The sequence below is a fragment of the Psittacula echo genome (genome assembly GCF_963264785.1).
Source record: "Psittacula echo genome assembly, chromosome: Z".
In the NCBI taxonomy this organism is placed as follows: Eukaryota; Metazoa; Chordata; class Aves; order Psittaciformes; family Psittacidae; genus Psittacula; species Psittacula echo.
This window is the reverse complement of record NC_137742.1, coordinates 41,458,813-41,482,859: the sequence shown is the minus strand read 5'-3', so window position 1 is coordinate 41,482,859 and position 24,047 is coordinate 41,458,813. Positions and strand designations below refer to the sequence as shown.

The following is a 24,047-nucleotide window of genomic DNA, read 5'->3' as shown; positions in this document are numbered from 1 at the left end:
CAACAAACCATATCTATCACACCTGTGATTCTATGATTCTGGTTTTTGCCCGTTATAAGGAAAAGCCATAAGAAAAAGCATGGAAGATGAATAGTAAATGTTTTTCCTAAACAGCCACAGCTGTCTGGATTTTTTTTCCCCAAAACCATGTAAGTAGTATTTACAACGATTTAGAAGCAGTGATGTAAAAGCCAATGAGTACAATGAAATCCAAACCATAAAAAAATCCAAACAACTCTAAAGCCAAATCCAAGTTTCCATGGAAGTTGCTTTTTCTTAATAAGTAAGACACTGGGGTTTTTTTCTACAAAACTCACCTGTATCCTGTAAATTTGAATTCTGACAGATTTCTGATGTGCAGATGAGCTGTATTCTACTTTTAAAGCTGGCAGATAATTCCTTCTAATAGGAATCTCATGCGGTTGTTGAATTTTCATATTCATTCCATTAGGAGTTAAACACACCTATTGTATTATTGAAGAAAATTTAGAATGCTATGTGTTTCAAAAGACTGCTTTTTAAAATATACTGTAAAGTGTACACTGTTCATTTCATTAACATTGTAAAGATAGCTTAGCAGAAAAAGTTTTGCAGCTTTTAAGTTCGATGTCATAACTTTATTTACAATGATCTAATTTTGCCATAAATTTCAATAGAAATAAAACTACAAAATACATTATTTGGGGGACTGCAGTTTAATATATGTCTTTCTAGAGTAAAGGCAGAGTAATATAACATAATGGTCAATGACAGATAAAAAATGGCTCATTTACCATTTACTCATTGGAATTATGTTGGAGGTATCTATAACTTATCTAGGGACAAGGATAGCAGCATTTGGACCATCATGCGCTTCTACATTACAGAATATTTTCTGGAATCTTTTAATATTTATGTGGTTGAATGACACAGCTGTTTTATCCCACAATAACGCACTTGAAAAGATTTTGCACTAAAACAAACAGACTGAAGACTATCACCCTGCCCACCTTCCCAGTACAGCAAATGAAACAAATGCAAAGCTCCTTTACTATAGCTTTAAGGATATTTAGTCTCTGCAAAAATGTTACACTTCAACTTCAAAGACAGATGCTAACAACAAAGTCTATGATAAGCTTTCAAACATTTCTGGAGTTTTTTCCAAAGATTTTTTTTTTTTCTACACAGAGATAAAGAGGGTTTTCAAATTGATTAGGTAAATCAATCATCTCAATTTTCACTGGAAGTTTCTTCAAAGATAGCAAAACTGACACATTATCTTTTTTCTGTGTATACATGAAAACAATAGAAAACTATTAGCATTACCAAAACATTTGATTCCAGCTCAATAATCTTATTTTCTGATGGAGTTAGCTCACTGTAATCTTTGAATTCTTGTTCTAATTTATCAGTCTGCTTAACACTCATTGGTCTCCATCTTGACTTCTTCTTGGGTTTTGTTTCCCAAACCACATCAGAACTTTGAAAACAAAACAAAGGACCAACAGAGAATGATTAGCTATTTCAAAACAAGTTTCACCTACCATTCTATGGCTTTTAATAGGTTATAACTGCAGAATGAGAAGCTACATCATAAAGAACTACTGCAGTAGATAAAATACTACAGTAGATAAATCTACTACAGTAGATACCCACTGCCTTCTTGGTACTAACTGGAAGCCAGTCTCTCCAATACAATGCAAAAAAAAAAAAAAGTTAATAGCGTATCTCCCTGCTGAAGATGGGCATGTAAGGACACTTAATCAGAAAGCTCAGTTTCAACAGCACTGCCAGTCATTATTCTTCTACAATGAATAGTAAAAATTGTGAAATTGTGAACTCGAGATGAAATGCCTCTTGAGCTGCCTCTTATTTTTGGTGGCTAGTTTCTTCACTCTTTCTATCTAAATCAGTAGATGGTGATTTTGGTATACACGTATCCTCTACCAATTTTACGGTTTTGTTTTCTGGTTCTTTTGTCTCTTCTATTATAAATAAAACATCAACAAAATTAACCGTTCTTAGATGGCACTGGACTCTTTCTGCTTAATTCCACTGCTTCTGCAAGAAGCACATGTCTGATTTCACCCAAAGGCACACAACAGGGCACTAACCAACGCTATCAAACAGGTGTAGGTTGTTTCCCCTTTCCACAAGTTACTCTACAGCCCATGAACACAGACATCCAGACACAGCTCCTTAATCCAATCCCTTTTAGCTACACCTCTGTCTACATTGATACATCACTGGCAGAATCACCCCCCAAAAAACAAGAGGTGAGCTAAAGGGCAAAACAACAGCTACAAAATAAGAGTACTACCTTGAAATTGCTGAGAATTTTCCCTTATTTTCCTCTTCCCCCAACCTCACAATATGATGCCAGAACTACCATGGTGAAGCTTGTTTCTGCCTCAAGTTTGATACAAACAAAACCTGTTCTTTCTGTAACAACACAGTCACAAACGGGAACCTTTTGAAAAGTAGGTTTTCTTCACTGAAACCAAGGAATAATCTCTTGCCTTTAAAAAGAGCTTTCAGGAGTTTGATATCCACTCAGGTTTTAACAAGAAAACAGTAAGTACTGCTAGACTACTGACTATGGATGACTGCTTACAAAAAACAGATTCAGTGAAATCTCAACACTACTTTGAACCTAGGAAATTGACTGCCACTTTTAATGGAGTGTTTCAACTGTTTAGATAGTTATCAGAGTGCAGTTTCTCAGGTGAGGGTAAGAATTGGGATTTTAGTTGCAAATAAGAGATGAGAATGAGTATACATGTATGTGAAGTATTTGCTTTTTTGTTTTGCAGTGTGATGCAAAGAATCAAGAGGAAAAAAAACCTCACTCTAGCAACTTCATGGCTATGAATATATAGAAGTATGTCTCAAGCATTACATAGTTCATTTTCTGCTTCCCTCTGAGAGATGTTATAGTAAAAACCTAAAGTATTAGAGCCTTGGAGTCACCATAATTTCTCAATGAAAACTAAAAAGAACTGCAAGCCGCTGCTGCATAAGAATTTTCAACACAGAATTCAGCACTTGTTTCTATAATAAAGACCTAAAAATCCACTGACACAAACTACCCACAGATCTTACTCCTTAAAACTCTACTATGATTCCCCAAAATACATGGACACGAAATACTTCTTTTCAATATACTGGGAGTTTTGCCATACAGAGTTTCAACTCTGTGTTGCAAAAACATGTACATCCAGTTATAGAAAGCATACGCATTAATAAAAAAGAGTGAAAACATTTCTCTTTACAACAAGAAAACATGATTATTTAGTTTTAAATACCCTCACCCAGACCTCTCTTTCCTCTTCAATCACACCCAAAATTTCAAAATTTAATTCTGTGAAGTTAAAAAATTTTAGACAGTTGGACACAAAATAAGTTACCTTGTAATTCCAATGTAGGACACCTCTTGCTTTGTATAATTATTTACCAGTGAAATTCCAACATCTTGCAAAGACAGAACAATTTCTTGCTCTGCTAGTTCTGCTTTTACACTTTCATAAGCCAATTTAAATACATTCACATTATCAGTGATCAGGACAATGCGCTGCAAACCTTCAAAAAATGACACTAAATAGACCACTTTTCTACAGTCCAGGCTGAGTGTTTCCATTTTGTCCTATGAACAAGAGAAGGAAATTCTTTATAACTCTATTCGTCATTCTGCTACTACACAAGCAAATCCAGAAGTCTAAGCACGATAACAAGAGGGGTTTGGATTTTTTTAGAGGTACAGAGAAATAATTACATTAGGAAGTTTTACAACAGTCTCACACACACACACTTTTGAATTGAAGACAATGATACTGGCACAAGCTCCAGAAAACAATGTTGGTACTGTCATACTCATTGCATATAGAATTTCATATATACACTGATGAAAAGGATGCTAAATTAGCATTAAAAGGCAATTTAGATAACAAATGTACCTCTTTCGGGGTGATTTCCTCAATTCTATCTCCACATTTCCATTTCAATTTTCTAGATCCTGTTGGGTCCACCCAAGTATACAGTACTGCCTTATTTGGCTGAAGACAGTCTTCCAATTCACTAAGGGAACTAGAACAAATGTTAAAAATTAAACATAAAATTAAAATGTCAATAATCTTTTTCTGTGTCTGTGACATCTATATTCTAGCATTTCAACAATTTTTTTTATAATGAAAATGAAAATATTCTGCATAAAAAAACCACACACCAAACCATTCTCAGTAATAAATACTAAAACCAGTATTTATACTTCAAAATACATATATATACTTCATAAATAAAGTATACATAGTAGATTGTAAATACTTATTTTCTTTCCCACTTGTGATTAACAAGGGAAACAGTAAGTAGAGGAAAAAGATAGTGGAGCTTGCAAGCTGAAAGGAAAACTCATTATTCGTGCTGCCTGATTATTAATATTCCAAGAAAAGTGTATTCAAAATCCATTGTCCAGGAAAGATTTCTCCTATATGATTTGCTGAAGGGAAAAAGTGCAGTGTTTAGTATATGGATGCAGGAGATGTTTTCAGACAGATTTTAAACTCCATTCTCCCTCACACAGAGTTAAAAACTGGCAGAACTGCTTCTACAGCTCTCTGAAAGAAGCCTACCCCAGCAGGGGAAGTGGAAAGGGAACTGCTAATCTCTTCTCACTGGGATCCAGTGATAGCACATGTGGGAATGGTTCAAAGCTGTGCCAGGATTGGACACAAGGAAGCATTCTTTACCAAGCGTGGACAAACCCTGCTACAGGCTTCCTAGAGAATGCCCAGAATGCCCACACCTGTCAGTGTTTCAGAGGCATTTGGACAATGCCCTTAACAACATGCTCTAACTTTTGGTCAGCCCTGAATTGGTCAGGCAGTTGGACTAGATAACCACTGTAGGTCCCTTCCAACTAAAATATTCTATACCTCAGAGTTAATTATAAAAGTTACATGTATATTTATTAAATTTACACTAGGGATGCCCAAAATCCAGGTAGGTGCCCCTATCAAGAATGTAAATCAATGTAAAGGACAAGGCCACAAAATTCATATAAAAAGAGAACAAAGAGGTTGCTTAGCTCACAAAACAGCTTTTTTACTTGTAGAAACAGACAACTAAGGCTAAATAATACTGCTCTGTTAACTATCCATTCGCTTCAATTTAGAGAGTTAGCCTTTCAGTGCATTGACAAATTTAGGGCATCTTTAGAAATAGGCATACTTACAATACATGAAATAACAGTTCACATTTCTCTGTGCAGATATCTACTCTAAAATTCTTACATACCTTTGTCCATACTCGATGATTTCCTCTTTAGTATGGTTTATTAAGAGAAACGGAGCTGCACCATCATGGTAATTAGCAAAGGTAATCACTGTAGAATGTTCAGTCAGGTTAACATCCACTGTAATTCCTCCAAGCTATCAGATACAAAAATTATAAAATAAGTAACAGTGGAATTAATTTCTAATAAAGCAAATGTAATTTAAATATTTTTGGAAGCTTTTACTCTCGTAAGATAAACCCACCGAACAGTCAACCAACCAACCTGTTTTAACGTATCTTTAAAGTATTTCCCGGATGTACTTACTAAGTAACAGACATTGCACATCAAAAACATGGAGAAATTCTGTACTGTCAAAATTTAGGCTGGTAGTAGAGGAATCTTCAACCACTCATATACATTAATGCCCTCCAAAACATTCTACTTTTAAAAACATTCACATATTTTAAAATTACTGCTAGATGCGATCATATGCAACACAGAAGTAAATTTAGCGGAGTTGCAGTTTCTTTGAAAAGTAACTTCATGTTACTTTAGAACTAATGTGAAATACTTTTTAGCCTACTTATATCTGCATGTATACACTCCGGAAAGTGAGTATGAGGATGACAACAATACAGCTGCACATACATAATCTTTTCCTCAGCATTTTCTTTCAATAGCTGATTGTCTGGGAAGACAGAAAGTTCTGAGAATAGAAATGAAGCAGTTTTGTTGTTTTATCTAATTTCTGAAGGCAACCATTTACCTTGTTGTCCAAATGCAGTAGCAGACAGTTTTCCTGCTTATCAAAATTTATCTTCTTTGGGAGGACATTAGAATTTTCAACTCTAACAAGCAGTTTGTTGGCATCATTTTCAGGCCAAAAGGGAATGCACTAAAAAAACCCAAACAGGTATTTTAAAGTAAGTGGGAAAATAAACTAGATGTTAAGCAAAATTCACTTTAGCACATAGTTCATCTACTAAAATTCTACCCAAAAGTGTAGTGAGTTGGATCAGAAACATGATTGAAACTCTTAAGGTAATACTTACCTGAACACAGTAAATTGAAAGGAAATAAAAAATAATTCAAACTACAGTGAAGATTCAAAAGAGTTGAGGAGATAAAAATGAAAACAGTAAGACTTCATATTCACATGGAAAAGTAGATTTAAAATGCATAATATATTTGCAATCCAGAGTATAAAGCTGAGCATAGCTACACCACCAAAATAGACAAACTTGTTACAAAACAAGAAAAAGGCAAACAAAAAACGCTCCAAAAACCAAACCAAACAACAGCAACATGCAATCAACAAAACCTCTTGCCAAATAAGTATAAATTACAAATCAAACTTACAGTGACAATCAATGACAAAAGGAGATATTAGCATAATATACCATGTAACTTGAGTATGCAGGACATCAGTGTACCAGCTATTCTTTCAAAATCGTATATATATATCCATACACACACATACACACACACACACACGTATCTAAATGTGGGTATAAAACATATAAATAAAGTATGAAGCATCAGGCAGCTAAATCAGAGAGTACATTCTGCTAGTCACACCTGACTGAAATCACAGCTTTTCTTGGTTTAAAAATTCCTCAGACAAGCTCTAACAGTTTACACAAATGGATAAAATGAGGAGGCAGGGAAGACAGAAGTTTTAATTGTAACTAATGAAAAGTTTCCTACTAATTAAGAGGGTCCTGCCACAGTAGCAAGCTATGATTAACAATAATTCTCAATCAGCAAGAGCCAAAGTCTGAGTAGGTAGACCGCTCTTCCTGTATTACACACTGTTCGCCTGCAACATCCAACACTTTAGGGGCATCTTTCTCCAGCACAGTTTAAGAAACACGATGTTTACATTAAATTGCATCTGAATCCTAGAATTCAATCTTCAGTGGTGAAAGACTAGTTCACCAACTTACCATGCCACTAAGTTCCCTTTCCCATTGTTTCTCACACCACAGGAAGCAGGAAGACAAAGGAAAAAAATATAGTTAAACAGAAAGATTGAAGATTATCTACACCAACCTGCATCCTACAGACAAAGGAAATTCAGACTTGTGTTGTAAACTCGCATAAAACACAGCAAGTAAGTCTCAACATAGAAATTTAGAGAGTCCAAAGAAAATTCAAGGAGATTCAGTCAACAGTAAATAAAAGTTTATAATCAAAACCAAAATAAAAGAATTGGCTAAATAAAAAGTTACAGAATCAACCAGAAAGAACTAAACCATACATTTTTGCAATAATCTTTAGCCACAGAATGTCTCACAAAATGATGCTGTTTCCAAACATTTTACCACATATCTGCTAAGTGCTTCACTAGATACTGTATTTCTACAACAACCTCCATTCCATAATAGGACGTTTGTATTTAACAGTGGTGTCATGTAAAGTCTCCGGCAATGTTTTCTTTCTTTCTCTGAGGATGCATGCTGGTCAACTCACTTGCACTATACCTAATTGAAAGGACTATCCTTAGCAAGCCATTTCATACTAATCACCATCCAACAACTTCTGTTACAGCCTTCTGAAGAACAACAAATGTTTCTAAAAACAGTAATTAAAGATTCTGATAAACTGACTGTTTTCCAGGCACGGAGTATGTCCACGAGCAAATGAGATCTACGTAATAATTGCTTTTTTCCCCTGAGAAGACAGTCTACCTGTCACTAAGAAAGAAAAGTGGATAAAAAAGTTAGAGCAGAAGAATGGACTCTGCTTAAAATGACAAAAATAGAACGGAGGGAAAAAGATAGCAAACTGAGATAAGAATTAACATTTCAACACTCTTGGGTTTTCTTGAAGACTAACCAAATGTAAGAGAGTAATGTGAGAAACACACAAAAAAATTCACAGGCATTAAATAAGTAAATAAATAAATAAATCTAGGCTAGCTGGATAGCAGAGTCCCACATCTTAAGAACAAGATCAGATGGTAACTTGGTTGCTGGAAATCTGTCCTGGATGCCCCAAGATAGAGCAATAGTAGCCAGACCCTACCTAACTTTAGAAGAGGTAAGAAATATACTGGATTCAGCAACTGGGTTACAAATGGATAACCTTGGCAGACTTAACTGTCATAACACAGGTTTTTAGACTGCTTATCAAAAGGGAAAGTATCTACACCATGTGAAAAGGCAAGCAATTCTGGAAGTGATGTTTGGAATCATTTAAGAGGGGTACAGATTTCTCTGTTGACTTCTGCTACTCCATTTGATAAATTAGCACATCTAATCTTTCAAAAGATATTATCAGCACTCCTAAAATTTACGAAGTCCTCCTTTGATACTTGATAACTGAAAGGAGACCAAGATCAATTAATACAATTATGAAGCACCTGAAAAACAATGATGCCTGTGGGACAAATCAGAAAATTTTGCAAGGATATTAACGAAACAACCAACACAGAAAAACCACGGATTATATATGTAGCAATGTATTTAAACTTTCAAAACTATTACCTCTGAATAGTTCTGTTCAGAAAATTTCAAAAGTGTTTGTAAAACAATTTATTCTAGTAACAGCTGTTTATCAAATACAAACCACAAAACCAACAACTAATAAAATCTGACTATATTTTCTCAAAATAAGAAATTAGATATGAAGTGGCCCATGCCACTACATGTGAACCTATGTCATTTCAGAGCTTTATCAATGACCTATATGAGTCATCAGGCATGTAAGGAACCCAAGACACTATGTACAGTCAAACGAATGTTTGGTTCAGAGGAAATAGAATACATGTGAAGGCTTATGGCTAACAGACTACTTGTGAGTAAAAGAATAGAATGTTATTTTAAAATAATTATAAACATTACAGGAAGCAGAACTGACTTAAGACTCTTCAAGATCTAAACATTATTGTGTACACTTAAAAATCACAATGGAAAAATGACTACAAAAAGCAAGTGAAGTTGTATCACAATCATAAATTGAAATAATGATATTAAAACAGTATTTCTCTTCTATAATAATTATATACAAAATGCACACTTAAAGAGCATGTGTTGAAAGCATCAAAAATGTAACAGAAAGATCTGATTACAAATCTGATTTAAAATACTCCTTTAACTTTGGTATTTTAGTTTGGAAGCATTTTTGGTAATCATTTGGAGTACCTACAATACTACAGAAATGCAAGAAAGCCTCCAACTGCACCATCTGATAAGCTAAACTTTTGTCTCTGCTTTAAATACACTCTCTTCAAGACACATTGGAAGGGAATGAGGGAGATTTCACTCTTCCCAGAAGGCAGTATGGATCACTTTCAGCTTTCGTAGACCTTCAACAGTACTCCCAAACATGCATTGTTCTTCCTACACGTCCAAAAGGAAGGCATGATGGCTCAAAACTCACCACACATACAAAACATAACTGCACTCCAGTGCAAACAGCCAATCTGCATGCCCCCTCTTAAACAGTCCAGGCCTCTGTGGCATAAATGAAAGCCCAAAAGCCATTTCCACACCACTTAGCCTAGGGGCCAGTGATACATCTTTAGAAATTATGCATTAAGCATTAAAAACCAACAGTGAGACTAGTCCCAGAACAACAGTTTGGAGCATATGAACTGATCCACAAGAGAAATTTTCTTGCTACATGAAAGTGGCATCACATGTAGGACATCAACCAAACCACTCTGTCAGGTACCACTGCAAAAACTGAACAGAAGTTCCTGTGCAGACAGAGATAATATCTTAACAGTATAGGTCTTTTTCTCTTATTACTTATAATGCACGTAACAGAGATAACATTTCAATTACAATCTAAATCAGCTTTACAGTATGTCCAAAAGCAACACTGAGAAAAAGTAACAGGACACAGGTAATTTATTGAATAAATACAATATACTCAGACACTCACTGAACACTGCATGGCTAATTTTCCATCAGTGCGTATTCAATCCAATTCATTTTTTTAATAGGTTCCTTTATAAGTTTACCTGTTGTAAAACAATAGGAATCCACTTTTCCTTTCCTTCTTCAGCTACTTCTAAAGTGTATTTGCTTCTATTTGAGATCATAAAAAATGGGGTGAAAGTTACAATTCTAGTAATATTAAAACTGCTGTTGTCTATGGTGACACCAACCTGTAAATAGGAAGACATTGTTAGAAGTATGCTGTCCTTTTCTTACCTCTTTTATATCTTCTGAGACTAATGAATTTGAAAGATGAATTTAACTCACATGATAATCTTTTTTATGACTCTTGCATTTCACAGAACCATGGCTTCCAACAGTGTCCAGTGAAAACTGATCAGACAGTTCACTGTCAGTTACCATAAGTTGCACCTAGGAAAAAGCACCCTGAATTAATTTTCAATTTACAGACACTAACAACATTTAAAATCACACACAAAGTAAGTGTGTATATAAACACAAATACAAGTGAATCCTGGAAATACTGGTGTTTCTATTCAAGACACAACAACTGCCAGTATAGTCTCACAAAAATATTCTATCGATATTCTATCCAAGCTTTTCTACCACCCTTAGTTACAAGCTATGTGGAATAAGACTTAAAACTGTAAGATACTGCAGAGGAAACAACCACGTAAGTCTCCTTTCCAAAACTTACTCACAATGAAAATCTCGGTCATGTAATCTTTCTTGTATCATTCATCCATCAGTAATCAGCATTAAAAAACTCACATAGCAAACTCAAATGGTAAACTGCATCTTAACCTTAGCTTACTACCAACTTTGATCCAACCTACCAACCACCATTGCAAGGATCCATTTTCAAGTACCACAGCTTTACATTTCTTATACACCTTCTAAGTCTTATTTGGAATGAGGAACACTTCTTGACGCAGTTTAAACGGAATAAAGGAAATACTTTTATTTAGGAAACATTTCTAAGTTAATTTTGTTACTCTCCAAGATGACAATCTCCTTCTTAACAATGCCTTTGACAATGTAAATTTTCCATCTCAAGTATATCTGACAACATGCTTATTTAAAATACGAGTTTAGAAAGATATGGTAGCTTTCATGACCTTTAGAGATCACAGCATAGTGTACATAACTTCCAAAGTGTAAAAATGCTTTCATACAACAACATAGGTGATTACGGAGCTGTCAAGTTTTACAAAATATAATACCTTGTTATTTTGGAAGAAGTTTTTGGGCTGGAAAGAGAAAAGGAGTGGCTTTTTGTAATCTGGAGGATGCTTGCGGTGAATACCATCAGCTTTGTACTGCAACATTCGACCAGTTTTATTCACCATCCAGTACGGACTGTGAATCTCTATAACCATCTGCCCAGTTGTGTAGGTCACATGGACAGCAATATCCAGTTCAGTTTTATCCAACTCCGTGATGCAGTAAAACGTCGTAAAGCTGATTTCGGGTAGATTGCTTTTTATATGGTACTCACTTTTCCAGTTTTGATCAAGATAGTTAAGTAACTGTAAATCTAGTTTTGTTTGATCCAAGACTGCATTATGGATCTGAGCTGAACATCCCTCTTGTAGAGTGACATACTTGTTCCCATTTCCCTTTAAAAAAAACAACAAACCACAAACAAAAAACAATAGTGTACATTTAAATGAATCACACTCAAAATTCCTATCAACTGTTACTTTCTAGCTAGCTTTGAAAATTAAGACACAAGATACTTAAGCAAATTTCTAAAATGCTTATTACGCTATTTAATTATGTTACACACTATGTCCGAAAACCAGGACACATAATTGAACAGCTACCCTGACACATTTAAAAAAAAAAAAAAAAAAAACCCACCAAAACAACCCTACGCATAGTCAACAAAACTTAATACACACACACACACACACAGAGACAAACTGTCACCAAACTCAAATACATAAATACGCTTAAATACTGAGTTGATTTCCTCAACTCAGTATTGCCCTAAATTTACATTTGTAAGAAAGATATCTTGAGACAGAAAAGAGCCTGTTATTACCACACATTTGGCAGAGACCACAGTCTCTAGCTCTAGTAATTGTGTATTTGCAGCAAAATTTTTTATTAAATTCTACTATTTGAGTCCATATACTAAATATTATGACCATCTGGAGAAAAAAGTGGTTCACTGCCTTCCATCTATATCTCTATTATCCTATGTCTAGACCAGCAGGTAGTGGGACACAACCATAGCAGATTCACAGAATGAAACATTTAATGCTGAAGAACCAACATCCACACTGTATATGTTTTAGGTGTTTTATTTGAGAGTGGCTTCTCACCCAGAATGAATGACTATTAACAGTCAAAAATGCATCTAATAATTTAATTTTATCTGAAAAGAACAAAATCTGGCACTAGGCTGCAATTCAAGCCAAAAACCTGGCAAAAAAGGCACGCCTTTGAGAATTTGTTAAAATCATACTACTGCTAAAATTCAGTGACAGCATGTAAAATGCTACTTTCGTAGCTTTTACTTACGTCACTTAGGTAGTCACAATTCAAAGTAAAAAATATACTGTTTAATTAGGTTCAAGCTGCACTTGAGCAACAGAAAGTGACTCCCAGGGCTAAACTTGTACAGTGTTAAGTTTTACTTCACATATATATTTAAAGAATGACTTACTAGTAATGATTAATACCACCACTTTTCACATTCTGGTACTGTTTCGTTTCTGTAGGTACAGACTTGCCCTTACAAGATCTGTAATCTTGCTTCACAACTACTCTACCAGAAGCCCTGTCTTTTAATATCCATTTATAAACACATTTTAACCACCTTGTGAGCTTTCATATCATAGGTGGGAAACATCACAAAAAAAATTAAATATTAAAGAATTACCTCTAGAGAATAAGTTATTTGATAAGGAAGAAGATTGCGGAGAAGAACAGAAGGCCATAAATGAACAACATATGGAAAATCCCACTGATCTGTGCATAATGAAGTTGTCAACATGTCTTTTACAGGAACAATATTGATGATAAGTGAGTGGTTACTTGACCTCACAGACTGACATTTCCTTTGTAATAAACTGTCAACATTTTTCATAATTTCATCAAATGTAATTCCTTCACACATATCATATTCTCCATCCACTCCATTTTCACTGGCTAGTGGTTGCAAACTGAGTATGGATCTGTAAATAAAAATGTTTTTTAAACACTTAACATGACATTGAATTTTTCATTTACAAAAAAGTACTATGCAACATTCATTCTATGATTATTTGGATTTTGGAAGATTTCTGACAGTAATTCATTTTGTTAGTAAACATTTCCTGAATGAAAAGTTTACTACAGGAAATGTTTACATGTGCCTCGTTGAACTCGCCTATATATCCATGCAATGAATTTAGAATGTCACTAAGCCTTATTAAATAAAATACAGGTAAATCAGAGATACTAACTAACTTATATTATCCACAATAAAGTGAAGCTTATCTAACAAAGAAGACAAAGAGCTGCGATCTTAAAAAAAAAAAAAAAAAAAAAGGAGGGAAAGTGTTTGTGGGAAAACAGAAAGGAAGTCTCCATAATCATAAAAAAACATCAAAGCAAACTTATGCGCCTAAAAGTTGGTGACAGTTCAGCTAAACTGTACACACAAACTCACTGCAGTTTCAAGTGGGTATTAGCTTGAAGGTGCTAATATTATAGATGTTCTGGAAGCTGTATTTTTAAGGTTGACAAGTCTTTTTTCACAACTGTGATAGAGCTTAAGTGTATTAGTTTCAATTTTTAATTTCAGAATCACAAATAACAAAAGAAGCTTTTCTTTTTTCTTAAAAAAAAAAAAAAAAAAAAGAAGCTGTAATGCATCACTAGACATCACTCCTCTAAGAAAAAGGTCTGTACTGTGTGGATAACAATCACAAGCAGCACCTGGGCTTACATTCTTAAAGTAAGTTAGTTAATTTAAGTTGTCCAGTAAAATGGATTTCTAAAGACTTCCAATTCAAAAATTATATAGTATTCTATTTAGCTCAAATAAGATGCTTCAAGAAGATCAAAGCCAACAATGACAATACAATTACAGTATTAGGTAGCAAACAGAAACTTTTTTTAGTGTAATTGTATGGATACAATAATCAACAATCTATAAACATATTCCATGATGAAAGAACAATGCAACAAAGTACCTGTAAGAGGACAGTGGTATGTTGAACTCATTTTCTGGTGAAGCAGTCCCTATACATCTTCCTTCCTCAAAAATATTTAATGGGATTGAAAAATGATTCCTTATCTAAGTGAAATAAAAATCCACCAACATTCATTAGGAAAAACTGGAAAGATTAAGTGGTTTGAACCTAACAGAGGACAGAACAAGTAGTCTCTTATTTTTCATCTTATCCATTTACCATTCCAGATCAGGTATTTCAAAAGAATTGTCTCCAATACCAGGAAATCTCCTTAATAATTTGGTTGTGCAGTTTAATGCCATATTTTAATTATAAAATGAATATATTAGCTGTAAAATTATTTTTAAGGAGAAGCATAAAGCCCTTTAGAACTAAATACCAGTAGATCTGAACTATATCATAAATTTTCAAAGAAATTTCTCCTAAAAATTGTATTAAATACAAGGCTGTGTGGGTCAAAAATCCACAAGGTAAGTAAAATACCTACTTTAAGGTTAAACCATCAGCAATCATTATAATTTGGGGGTATATAGTGCTCTGTTCTTTGCAAACATTAGGGTTTTTACTTTATGGTTACTTTAATGGTATTATTAGCTCTGGGGAAAAAAATATTAATTTAGGTAAGTATAAAACAGTAAACCTGATTATTAACCAAGCCATAAACCACTCCAGGCAAAAGCTGCAAGTGACACATAACAGGGACACTACCATTATAAAGCACTAATATCAGGATCATTCCTGTACTAACTACAAACTACTACTAACTATAAACTACATATAAACCATACGTCTAACACTACTGAATCAAAAAAAGATACACACACAAAGGGCTCACTCTTCAGCTGACTTGTTCCTAAATTTGAAATTCATGTCTCAATCATAGAGAATGAAGAAAAAAAAAAAAATCTGACAGAGTAACAACCTTGCAGAATCAATGTAAGGTTAAGTTTGATCACTTAATACAAAGCAAATATGTCAACAAGACTGCAATCACAGCTAGCATTTTAAGTCATAACTGATGAATTATTCTGAACTAAAATCAGGTCCATTTTAACTCCCACCCTAGTCCCTGCTTTTGTCACTTTGGAAAAGCTTTTTATTCTTGAAAATCTCTTCTGAACTACACAACAGCTATGTTATAGCAATTGCTTAGGTAAGCTTTTTAAACACTTTTTAATGTTTATTTAAAGACTACAGGATCATTTTTATTCATTAAAAATTACAATAATAATGAAATTCTAATATATGTAAATATAATAACCTGAACAGGAGAACGTATAGTTATCATCTTGCTTCCTTCAACAGTATCAATTTGACAGACAATGGCTCTTTCAACACCCGATTCGTCATGTCTCACTCTGTAAATACATCGACCCACTTTTGTCAATGGAATCTTTTCCACAGTGGAATGATTATGTGGACCTAGAATTTGTAAGACGAGAAATAAAAGACTCAAAAGAAGCATAAGATACATCTGAAAGACAGAAATGCACATTCAGTAGAATTTTCTGTATCAGTTAATCTATTAAAAAAAGTAACGCAAATGAAAATGTACAATCACCACTTTTAATATGCCAATTTTGCAGTGCTCCTAAGAAACAGCAAAAACTTTTTTTCACCAGAGGAAAAAAAGAGTCAAGTGGGTTTTGTCACTACAAATAGAATTAGTGCCTAAAGAGAAATGTTTACAAGATGTAATGGCTTTTTAACAAGGTACAGTTCAGACACATTGTGAAAACAATTCAACTAATACATAATACGGTCAAGACCATTGGTAAAAATCAGTTTTGAAAAAACTGTCAATTATTACAATAAGCCAACTTAAAATATTTAACACATTTACATTAAAACTAGATGTTACTTTTTTTTATTTTAGCTTTAACTGTGTTTTACTTGAAACTTTTTTAAAAAAAATCCTTTCTCTTAAAGATCCTCATTAAGAGTAACCTTATGAACACTCATACATACATACAGGCCTCAATTCTACAAAAAATAAAAACTGAGGTGGCTTAATTTTGCATTAACTTTTGAATGCAAACAAATACTTGACTGCAGTGAACTCATGAAGATCAGTTACCTAAATAATCTATCATGGTAGAAAAATTATGCTATGAAAATTAACATGATACATGTAACTTTTAGCTGCAAAGACTAAAGCGGGATTTCAAATACTGCCATGCACAGAGAATGCAGACACTTTTTTTATGTTATGTAGCTCCCCAATACTTACTGACATGTGCAAGATGCAGTATTATGTATGATGCACTATTTACCATAACAGAAGATGTATGAACTTTGGAACTTACAGATCTGAATGTAAAACCTCTTGCTGCAAAGAGTTGTCATTGCTGTGAACTGGTCACTCTCATTTTTAGTTCTGACAAATTCCATATTTAAATTCTCCTCATCTCTCAGAATAAATGTTTTTGCTCCAAATTCAACATTGAGGACACTAAAAGAATCACTAGGTGAGACAGTGATGGGAAGTCCTAAAGAATTTATTATTACAAATGGTGCTCGGTCTTTTTTGAAGATGTCTGAAGTTTGACTAGCTGCTTCAGCAAATGCCTAGAAAACAAAGTATAGATACAAAACTCAAATAGATCGAATAAGATTTCATCAAGATGATCTGCACAAACATTCATTTAACATTTCTGACACTGCATAGTTAAGCAATCTTTCTTACCGTGCCCAGGTTACTCAACATTTGTAGTCCACATTTGGATAATGTAATGTTCAGCTGGTCTTTTGAAGAAATATTTATCACTGTTTTATATTCTGGAATTTTGAAGTGTTCTTCTTCTTCTTCTGCATCTGATTCAACCAATGCTTTTTTAGCCTTCTTCTTCATCTGAAAGGAGATTTTTAAAGAATTCTTATCTGACCACTTCTTCTGTAGAAGCAAGTTTCACCTCAAAACTCCTTCTGTCTCCCCTTCCCACTTCTATGATCTGTCATGGTTTTCCTTTTTCTGTTCATGTTTTTATTCTCAAATACAGAAGAAGAGAATAAAGAAGGCAAGAAGCAGAAGATGTATTTCAGAAGTCAATAACATTAGCTAAATTTATGATTATTCGAAAATTAAGAACATATACCTATATATAAGCCACTAACATATCCAGTAAATGCTGTATGAAAACAGCCATTGTAACATCTAATAACACTGTAAAAACTGTTATATATAGCCGATTTCCTCTTCTTAGAAGAGTAACACTAAGTATTAGTCTTTTATATTTCCAAACCAAATACATTTTCCTGACCTTCAACATTTCTGGAAATTATGTATTTCCAAATGTTGTTATTTCAAATCTGGGCAAGAAGATAGAAGGTTTGACTCACTGTCTTCTACCTTTCTTCTGCATTAGATCTCCCATTTTTTTGAAAAATTCTTCAGAATATTTTTAATAGCAATTTCCCGATTGCAATATCTCAGTCGATAATCTTCACCCTTCTGAGGCCATTACTTCAGAAAGTTGTTTGATAATGACAGTCCTAAGAAAAGCGCAAGTTTTCTATTCTGAGCAACCTCTCAGGCTACAAATACTTGAAAAATTTTGAAAAAGGGGTGTGGGAGAAGTATCACTCTTCCTTAGATAAATGCTTATCTACTTTGAGACCAGAATCTAGACTATTTCCCTACAAAGGATGGAACTTAACTGGTAAGAGCACTATTCCCACAGTACACTTTGTGCTAGTCAATAATGGGTATCAGTTTTTCCAATAAATTTCCACTATAGGTACTACTGTGGAATGAGATCCTTCCGAAGTCACTGAGTGCATCGTCAGCCTACGACCTAGTTTCAGAGAAACTGATTTAAAGCCATTATGATTATCTAGTGCAACTGGAATCAAATTCTGTTGCCACCTGAAAGACAGTATTATTTAACACATCTGTGAGTCTGGATCTTCACTTGTGCAAAAGCAGTTTTCACTCACTAATTGGGAAAAAAAGTCTTGGTAACCAACAAGAAGGAACAAAATTGTTAGATTAGCCTCAGCTATGAAAGATGCAGAGTATTTGTTTTTACTAAGGTAGTGAAATGGAAGATTTGAGTTCCAATTTGGAAAATATACCTTAATTTCAAGAACCCACGGTTTGAATAAATCAGTCTTCTCAACTTCTAGTGGTTCAAGCAAAGGTTCCCACACCCCAAACATCTCATTAAAATAGTGTACCTGTCAAAATACAGAAGTCAATTAGGAAGTTCAATTCAACTGTTACATCAATGGAAGCTCTACAGATTTTAAAGACTTAAAATTCTGGTTTACAAGTATATTAGTTACTTTGGTAACATGAAAGATTTAGAATCAGATTGCATTTAGAGCCGAGTCTATATTGCAAAGACCCACTTCCAAATAAGCGGTATAAGGTATGTCACTTAAAATACAATTTTGACCTAAGCTGTAGGCTTAGGCACTGGAAGTGCCTATAAAAAAGAATTTACCTACAACAACCACTGAATTTTATGTCACTAATTTCCAAATATGAGCCACTGTGAATATTTCATATACAATACTGAAACCACCTAGTATTTTATAGAAATGATGCCATGAATATATTCTACTATAATCTTAAATAAAGATTGTCATAGCATTTTAGCCAGCTGATACTCAAAAATTTAATACTGATGCCATAGGCTTTGGGGAAGTTTGTACAGAATATAAATGTGAGATTGTATAACACCAATTACTGCCATTAATACATCTAATAATTTAGATTTTAACTATCTTAACCCTCTTCAATCCCATCGTGCTCCCACGACATACATCTGTAGGAGTTTAGTCATCAAATATATGGATTATTTTTCCTCTACTGTCTAAGTAACATAACATGTTTAATATCCTAGAGAAAACTTGTATTTCTTATGTAGAATTCCTCACCTCTAGCTCCAGACGAGAACGTAGGTTGATTAAAGTACTCCAGTTTTTGACTTCCCCGAGAAATGAGGACTTAGCTAAAAGCATCGGTACAGTTCGGTGCCCAACACCAGCTTCAAGTGTTATAAAAACAGACTCTACATTCATTTTCAATGACTCCCCTGTGGGAACCAGTTCAGCAGTTGGATTTGTATCTTCATTTTCATTTGACTCTTCAAGAAACCACATTTTTAGATTTTTTATATCTTTCTTATTCCACAGGTCTGGAGGAATTGGACTGATCTCTTCTTCTGTTGTTTCTGCAGTTTGATAAAGGGCTGATGTAATAGTAATTACTGTGTTTATGATTATTGGTGAAACCTACAATTAAACATTGGAATAATTTGAAATGAGAAGCTTGTACAGGGAAAAGCTACTTTCAGAAACAAAATTATAATGAATATGTTAACACTAACAAAACACTTCTGTTCTCTACAGGACTTCGATATTTGAAAACTCATTACTTTCCATAAAATACAGTTCAAACTATACAGATTTTCCACCCCTGCCTCTCTTCCAGATGGAAATTTTCTAAACTACATTATTCAATGCTCTATTTGAACACTTCAAAACTCATCTCTGCAGACCAGGCCATTTTATAAAACACAGATTTCAAAACCAAACCACTGTGACACAACTGTTAATTTTCAATTTTGTTTGTTTTCACATGCTAAACAGATAGCTGAACTGATAACCAACAGAAACAATTCCCCTCTTCAGTCATTCCTGATTATTTTTTTTTGTTTCCTGAGAAACATATATCACAAGCAACTTCAAAGCCTTCAAAGTAGAAACTAGTAGAGAACTAAAAACAATAAAAGTGTACCAACCTTTATTGTTAGAGATCTAATTGTTAGATCAGCTGTCTGTGGATTAGTACTTGACTGTTTCATTTCAAAGAAGAAGTCACAAGGCTGTAATACCTATACAAGAGAATAAAAACAGAGAAAAAAATCTTTTTAAAATCATATACTTTTAAATACTATGTATCAAATGTACTGATAGGAAAAGTAAAGGAAAAATAGTATCAGAAGCATCACCTCAGCCACGCATAATTAAATCATTAAAGATTCAAACACCATCTACAATAAAATGCATCATACTTCAGTAAATCTGTTCTTTATGTAAAGTCTGCTGATGTCTTCAGACACACCATATATACCCTTGACTTCTGAGAAGCAGACTTTTCAGTTAAGGGCAACACAGCAACAACAGTTACAGTTTTCCTGAATAAAAATATCACTGAATCATAATCACTCAGTTCCAGCTTTATTTTACAGCCAGTCCTTGCATACTCTAACGTGCCAAGTGTTACCACAATCTAATCTACAGTACATTATATATAAATACATAAATAAACAAATAAAAATAGTGCTATTTAACTAATAAAGCACTCAGATGTAGTTAAGACTCTACTGAGATTGTATTGACAGGGAAATTTGTTCTCCAGTCCCTACCTAAGATATGTCTTTCAAAAAGTCCCTAAAGTTTGGGCAATATAAAACCTTCACATCAGTATCAGCCTTCAGCAATTTTGTGATCTTCATATAACATCATATATTTTCTTTCTTCACTAAAGGATGGCATAGAATATCATCTGAATTTCTATTTCTCAAACTGTTTTCCCAGACTGAAATAGTATCGTTTACAGAAAAGCTGGGTTCAAATATTTCCTTATGTACGGGTTTTCAAAAGGGGCAGTTTTGCTGCTTCCAGCAGAGAATGTCTTCATTTTTGACCTCTACTCTTTTACTACTCAAGTACTTTCTGAAATTTTCAAAGGTGGTACCATTTTGAAACATCAAAACTAAAGCCCTCTGAAATCTTTCCTTCTTTGTATCACAAGCATCCTGCTAAGTACAGGCCTTTGTTTCTACAGTCTGAGACAAGAGATTCTGGCAGAAGATACTCCTGTAAGATGGAAAGCTTGGTGTGAAGCCTTTTAATTGCTTCTTACAAAGCTAGACACATCTGTGACATATTCCCCAGCTACAGCAATAGAAGTTCAAGCAACTCTGCATTGTGTTGTGGCTATCAGTGGAAGTGCATCACTTTCTCAATAATTAGACTGTCAACAAATTAATACAGTCAAAAACTCTGTCTATCCAAGGAGTAAACTAAGCTGCTATGGTAAGTGGAAGTCCTAATCCTTTGTTCTTATAGCTTTGGTCTTTCCTGCATAGTTCCACAGAGTAAGCTGGCATTAATGCAGAGCTGCAAAGACCATTCTTCAAAATTCATCTGTATTTTGAGGACAGAGATAACAGTTGGCTATACTGTCAAATTGCTTTTTTTCTCTGAGTTCACTAGGTATAGTGTGTTTAGCTGTAGAGGCAGAAAAGCTCCAAGAAGCTCCAGAAGTCAATACATTTCACCTGGTCATTAAAACTAACACGTCTAAGTCTGTTGCCAAAATATAAACAGGCAGTTTTAATATAATGGATCTATGGACCTTAACACAAAAGGATTTAGGAACAGCATACAGTAAGTAATACATTTCATAATACATACTTCCCATTTGGTCTGTGACCTTCTGTAACTCACATTGCTATTTAACACAAAGTTTTAGACTGAAAGTATCCCAAATTTACAATGTTGCATTTGAAATAGTGCACACTCATAAAATTCTATTATTTGCCTTATACAGAATGCAAAAGATTATTAACATCTTACTCTTCTGGGCTTTTTATTTTAGCTTGACTTACTAAGCAAACCTCAAAGCCACAGATCAAGATGATGCTTTTGGCATATCAGACAAAACAGAATAAAATCAACAAAATAAGTTAGCCAAAAATTTTACTGATATGTCTGTAATATACATTCTAATGATTAAAGCTTTGGAAATAACTTGCATTCTCGTAATATAAGTTACACAGCACCTGTTGAATACAAAGTGGATGCCTGCAAACTCACCGTAGTAATGTTCCCTTTCCTTTCTTCTGGAAGAAATGGGCATGCTTTCATTTGTAACTCCTTAACAGCAGCTGTCATGCTATATCTTTCAGGACTATTTTTAATGAAGACCTCACATTGTGTTGTAACCACCAGTGCAGGAGCATCACTTCTTGTTAAGTCAGCCACAAACACAATCTCTGGATTTTTAACAACAATGTTCATTTCCATTGTAGATACAGGCTGCACAGGTGCTTCAAAAAGATAAATTAAATTAGATTATTTTTTTCACAGATTAAATTGTTAATATTTACATCTCTCAATTTACAGAGACATTTTAAAGATCTAGCATTACTGATGTCAGAAAATCTGCAGATCCCAGTGACTGAAATATTTCTAGGCTCTTCACTGGAGATACAAAACCATTAAAGCTTTAATACACTTTCAGGTACAATGAAAGATTCCACAAAGCTTCTTTGTCAATCAGTATCACCTCTATTGCTACCTCTGTTATCAGCTTCACTAAATATCTACATCAGCCAGCTACAAGAGGGTCTTATAAAAATGCTGAAATACTGGACACATTTTCTGCCCTCTGGAGTGGCAAAACACATTTTTCCATAAAACAGTAATGCAGCATTTAGTAGTGCTTGATCTAGCCATTTGAAGTACTAATATACTTCTATATAAGACTTCCTATGTTTAGATTTTGATCGTCTACTAAATAACCACAGCAGGCCTACATAAGGTGGACACAACTAAGATAATCAGGATACAGGGAAACAAATAAACAACAACAACAACAAAAGAAAAAAAAACCCACAAAAAACCCACAAAACAGAACAAAAAAAAAGACAAAACAAACAAAACAAACAAACAAACAAAAAAACTTGCTTTGCAGACCTGATGTGAACTACAGTAGCCTGGAAGCATAAATTGCTCATTTCCTGCTTTGATGCTGTAATGGGCTAATTTCTGATGTCAGGTATAGGGTCCTGCACTAGAAAAACCTTGGGCACTCAAGCTAAAAGCATGTTTACCGGTGTGGAGAGAAACGCACATCAGTGGACAACTGAAATGACAACACTTCTAGGCAGCAACATCAGGCAGGCTAAGCTCATATGTAAGCATAATATAAATATGCTCCATCTTTCTCTGGAAGGATGAAAACGGTAATAGCGGTAATCATCATTATAAACTTTGCTGAAACTGCAAAGATAGTGACTGCCAGCTGTAATTGTCCTCTTCCATTTTAGTTTATTTTGGACATACATTTTTAGGTATTTCCTTTGCCTGGTAAGACAAAGCTTCATTTAGAAATGAAGACCAAGGGACATGAACCGATTTCCAGGATGCAAAGAAAGAAATATCAATTGTTAAAAGAATTTGTTCAATATGCATGAACACAGGAAATAGCATAAAAGGAGTATTATAATTTTAAAAATGGTATTATAATACAAAAAATAAATGGACATTTAAATGGAAATTTAAAAATATTTCCAGTATATTACCTTGCTCCTTTGAAGGTATTGACTGTTTGAGACTTTTCTGTGCAGCAGCACTTTCTGCATTAGCCTTTAAAAATATATCTGCAACAGTAAGTAGAAACTCCATGCTTGCACAAAGGTATATCTCTTGAACAATCACATCAAGAACAGTGCCATCTCTCCCCTGCTTATAGCTTATATCCATCATAACTTTCTTGTCAAATCCATGTTTCATTTCCACCATTCTGAAAGACCATTAAGGCAGAATTTAATGACACAATAAAAAACAGCTACAAGTTCTGAAACACAATCAAGAGTCTCACCCCAACAATACACGAGTGAGTTTAAAATGGAACACCAACAATTTTTAAAATCGACTGATATAACCATCAACATAAATTCTGTAAAA

At 34.1% G+C, this 24,047-nt stretch overlaps 1 protein-coding gene across 7 annotated transcripts in view; it reads right to left on the bottom strand.

The window, feature by feature from the left end:
- The window catches only part of VPS13A (vacuolar protein sorting 13 homolog A), a 104,149-nt gene that overhangs the window by 28,277 nt on the left and 51,825 nt on the right, over nt 1-24,047 (bottom strand). For all 7 annotated transcript variants that reach the window (XR_013958690.1, XM_080636871.1, XM_080636872.1 and 4 more), the window contains exons 38-56: nt 23,663-23,883; nt 22,173-22,405; nt 20,090-20,182; nt 19,224-19,580; nt 18,417-18,518; nt 17,029-17,193; nt 16,649-16,910; nt 15,604-15,764; nt 14,343-14,446; nt 13,046-13,340; nt 11,379-11,774; nt 10,462-10,566; nt 10,218-10,364; nt 6,015-6,143; nt 5,269-5,402; nt 3,933-4,062; nt 3,387-3,622; nt 1,306-1,459; nt 318-464 (exon numbers count right to left, since the gene is read on the bottom strand). Coding sequence is in view for 6 of the 7 variants with exons in the window: in XM_080636871.1 (XP_080492997.1) it covers nt 318-464; nt 1,306-1,459; nt 3,387-3,622; nt 3,933-4,062; nt 5,269-5,402; nt 6,015-6,143; nt 10,218-10,364; nt 10,462-10,566; nt 11,379-11,774; nt 13,046-13,340; nt 14,343-14,446; nt 15,604-15,764; nt 16,649-16,910; nt 17,029-17,193; nt 18,417-18,518; nt 19,224-19,580; nt 20,090-20,182; nt 22,173-22,405; nt 23,663-23,883 (3,571 nt within the window). In the remaining variant the exon portion in view is untranslated. The remainder of the gene's footprint in view (nt 1-317; nt 465-1,305; nt 1,460-3,386; nt 3,623-3,932; nt 4,063-5,268; nt 5,403-6,014; nt 6,144-10,217; nt 10,365-10,461; nt 10,567-11,378; nt 11,775-13,045; nt 13,341-14,342; nt 14,447-15,603; nt 15,765-16,648; nt 16,911-17,028; nt 17,194-18,416; nt 18,519-19,223; nt 19,581-20,089; nt 20,183-22,172; nt 22,406-23,662; nt 23,884-24,047) is intronic.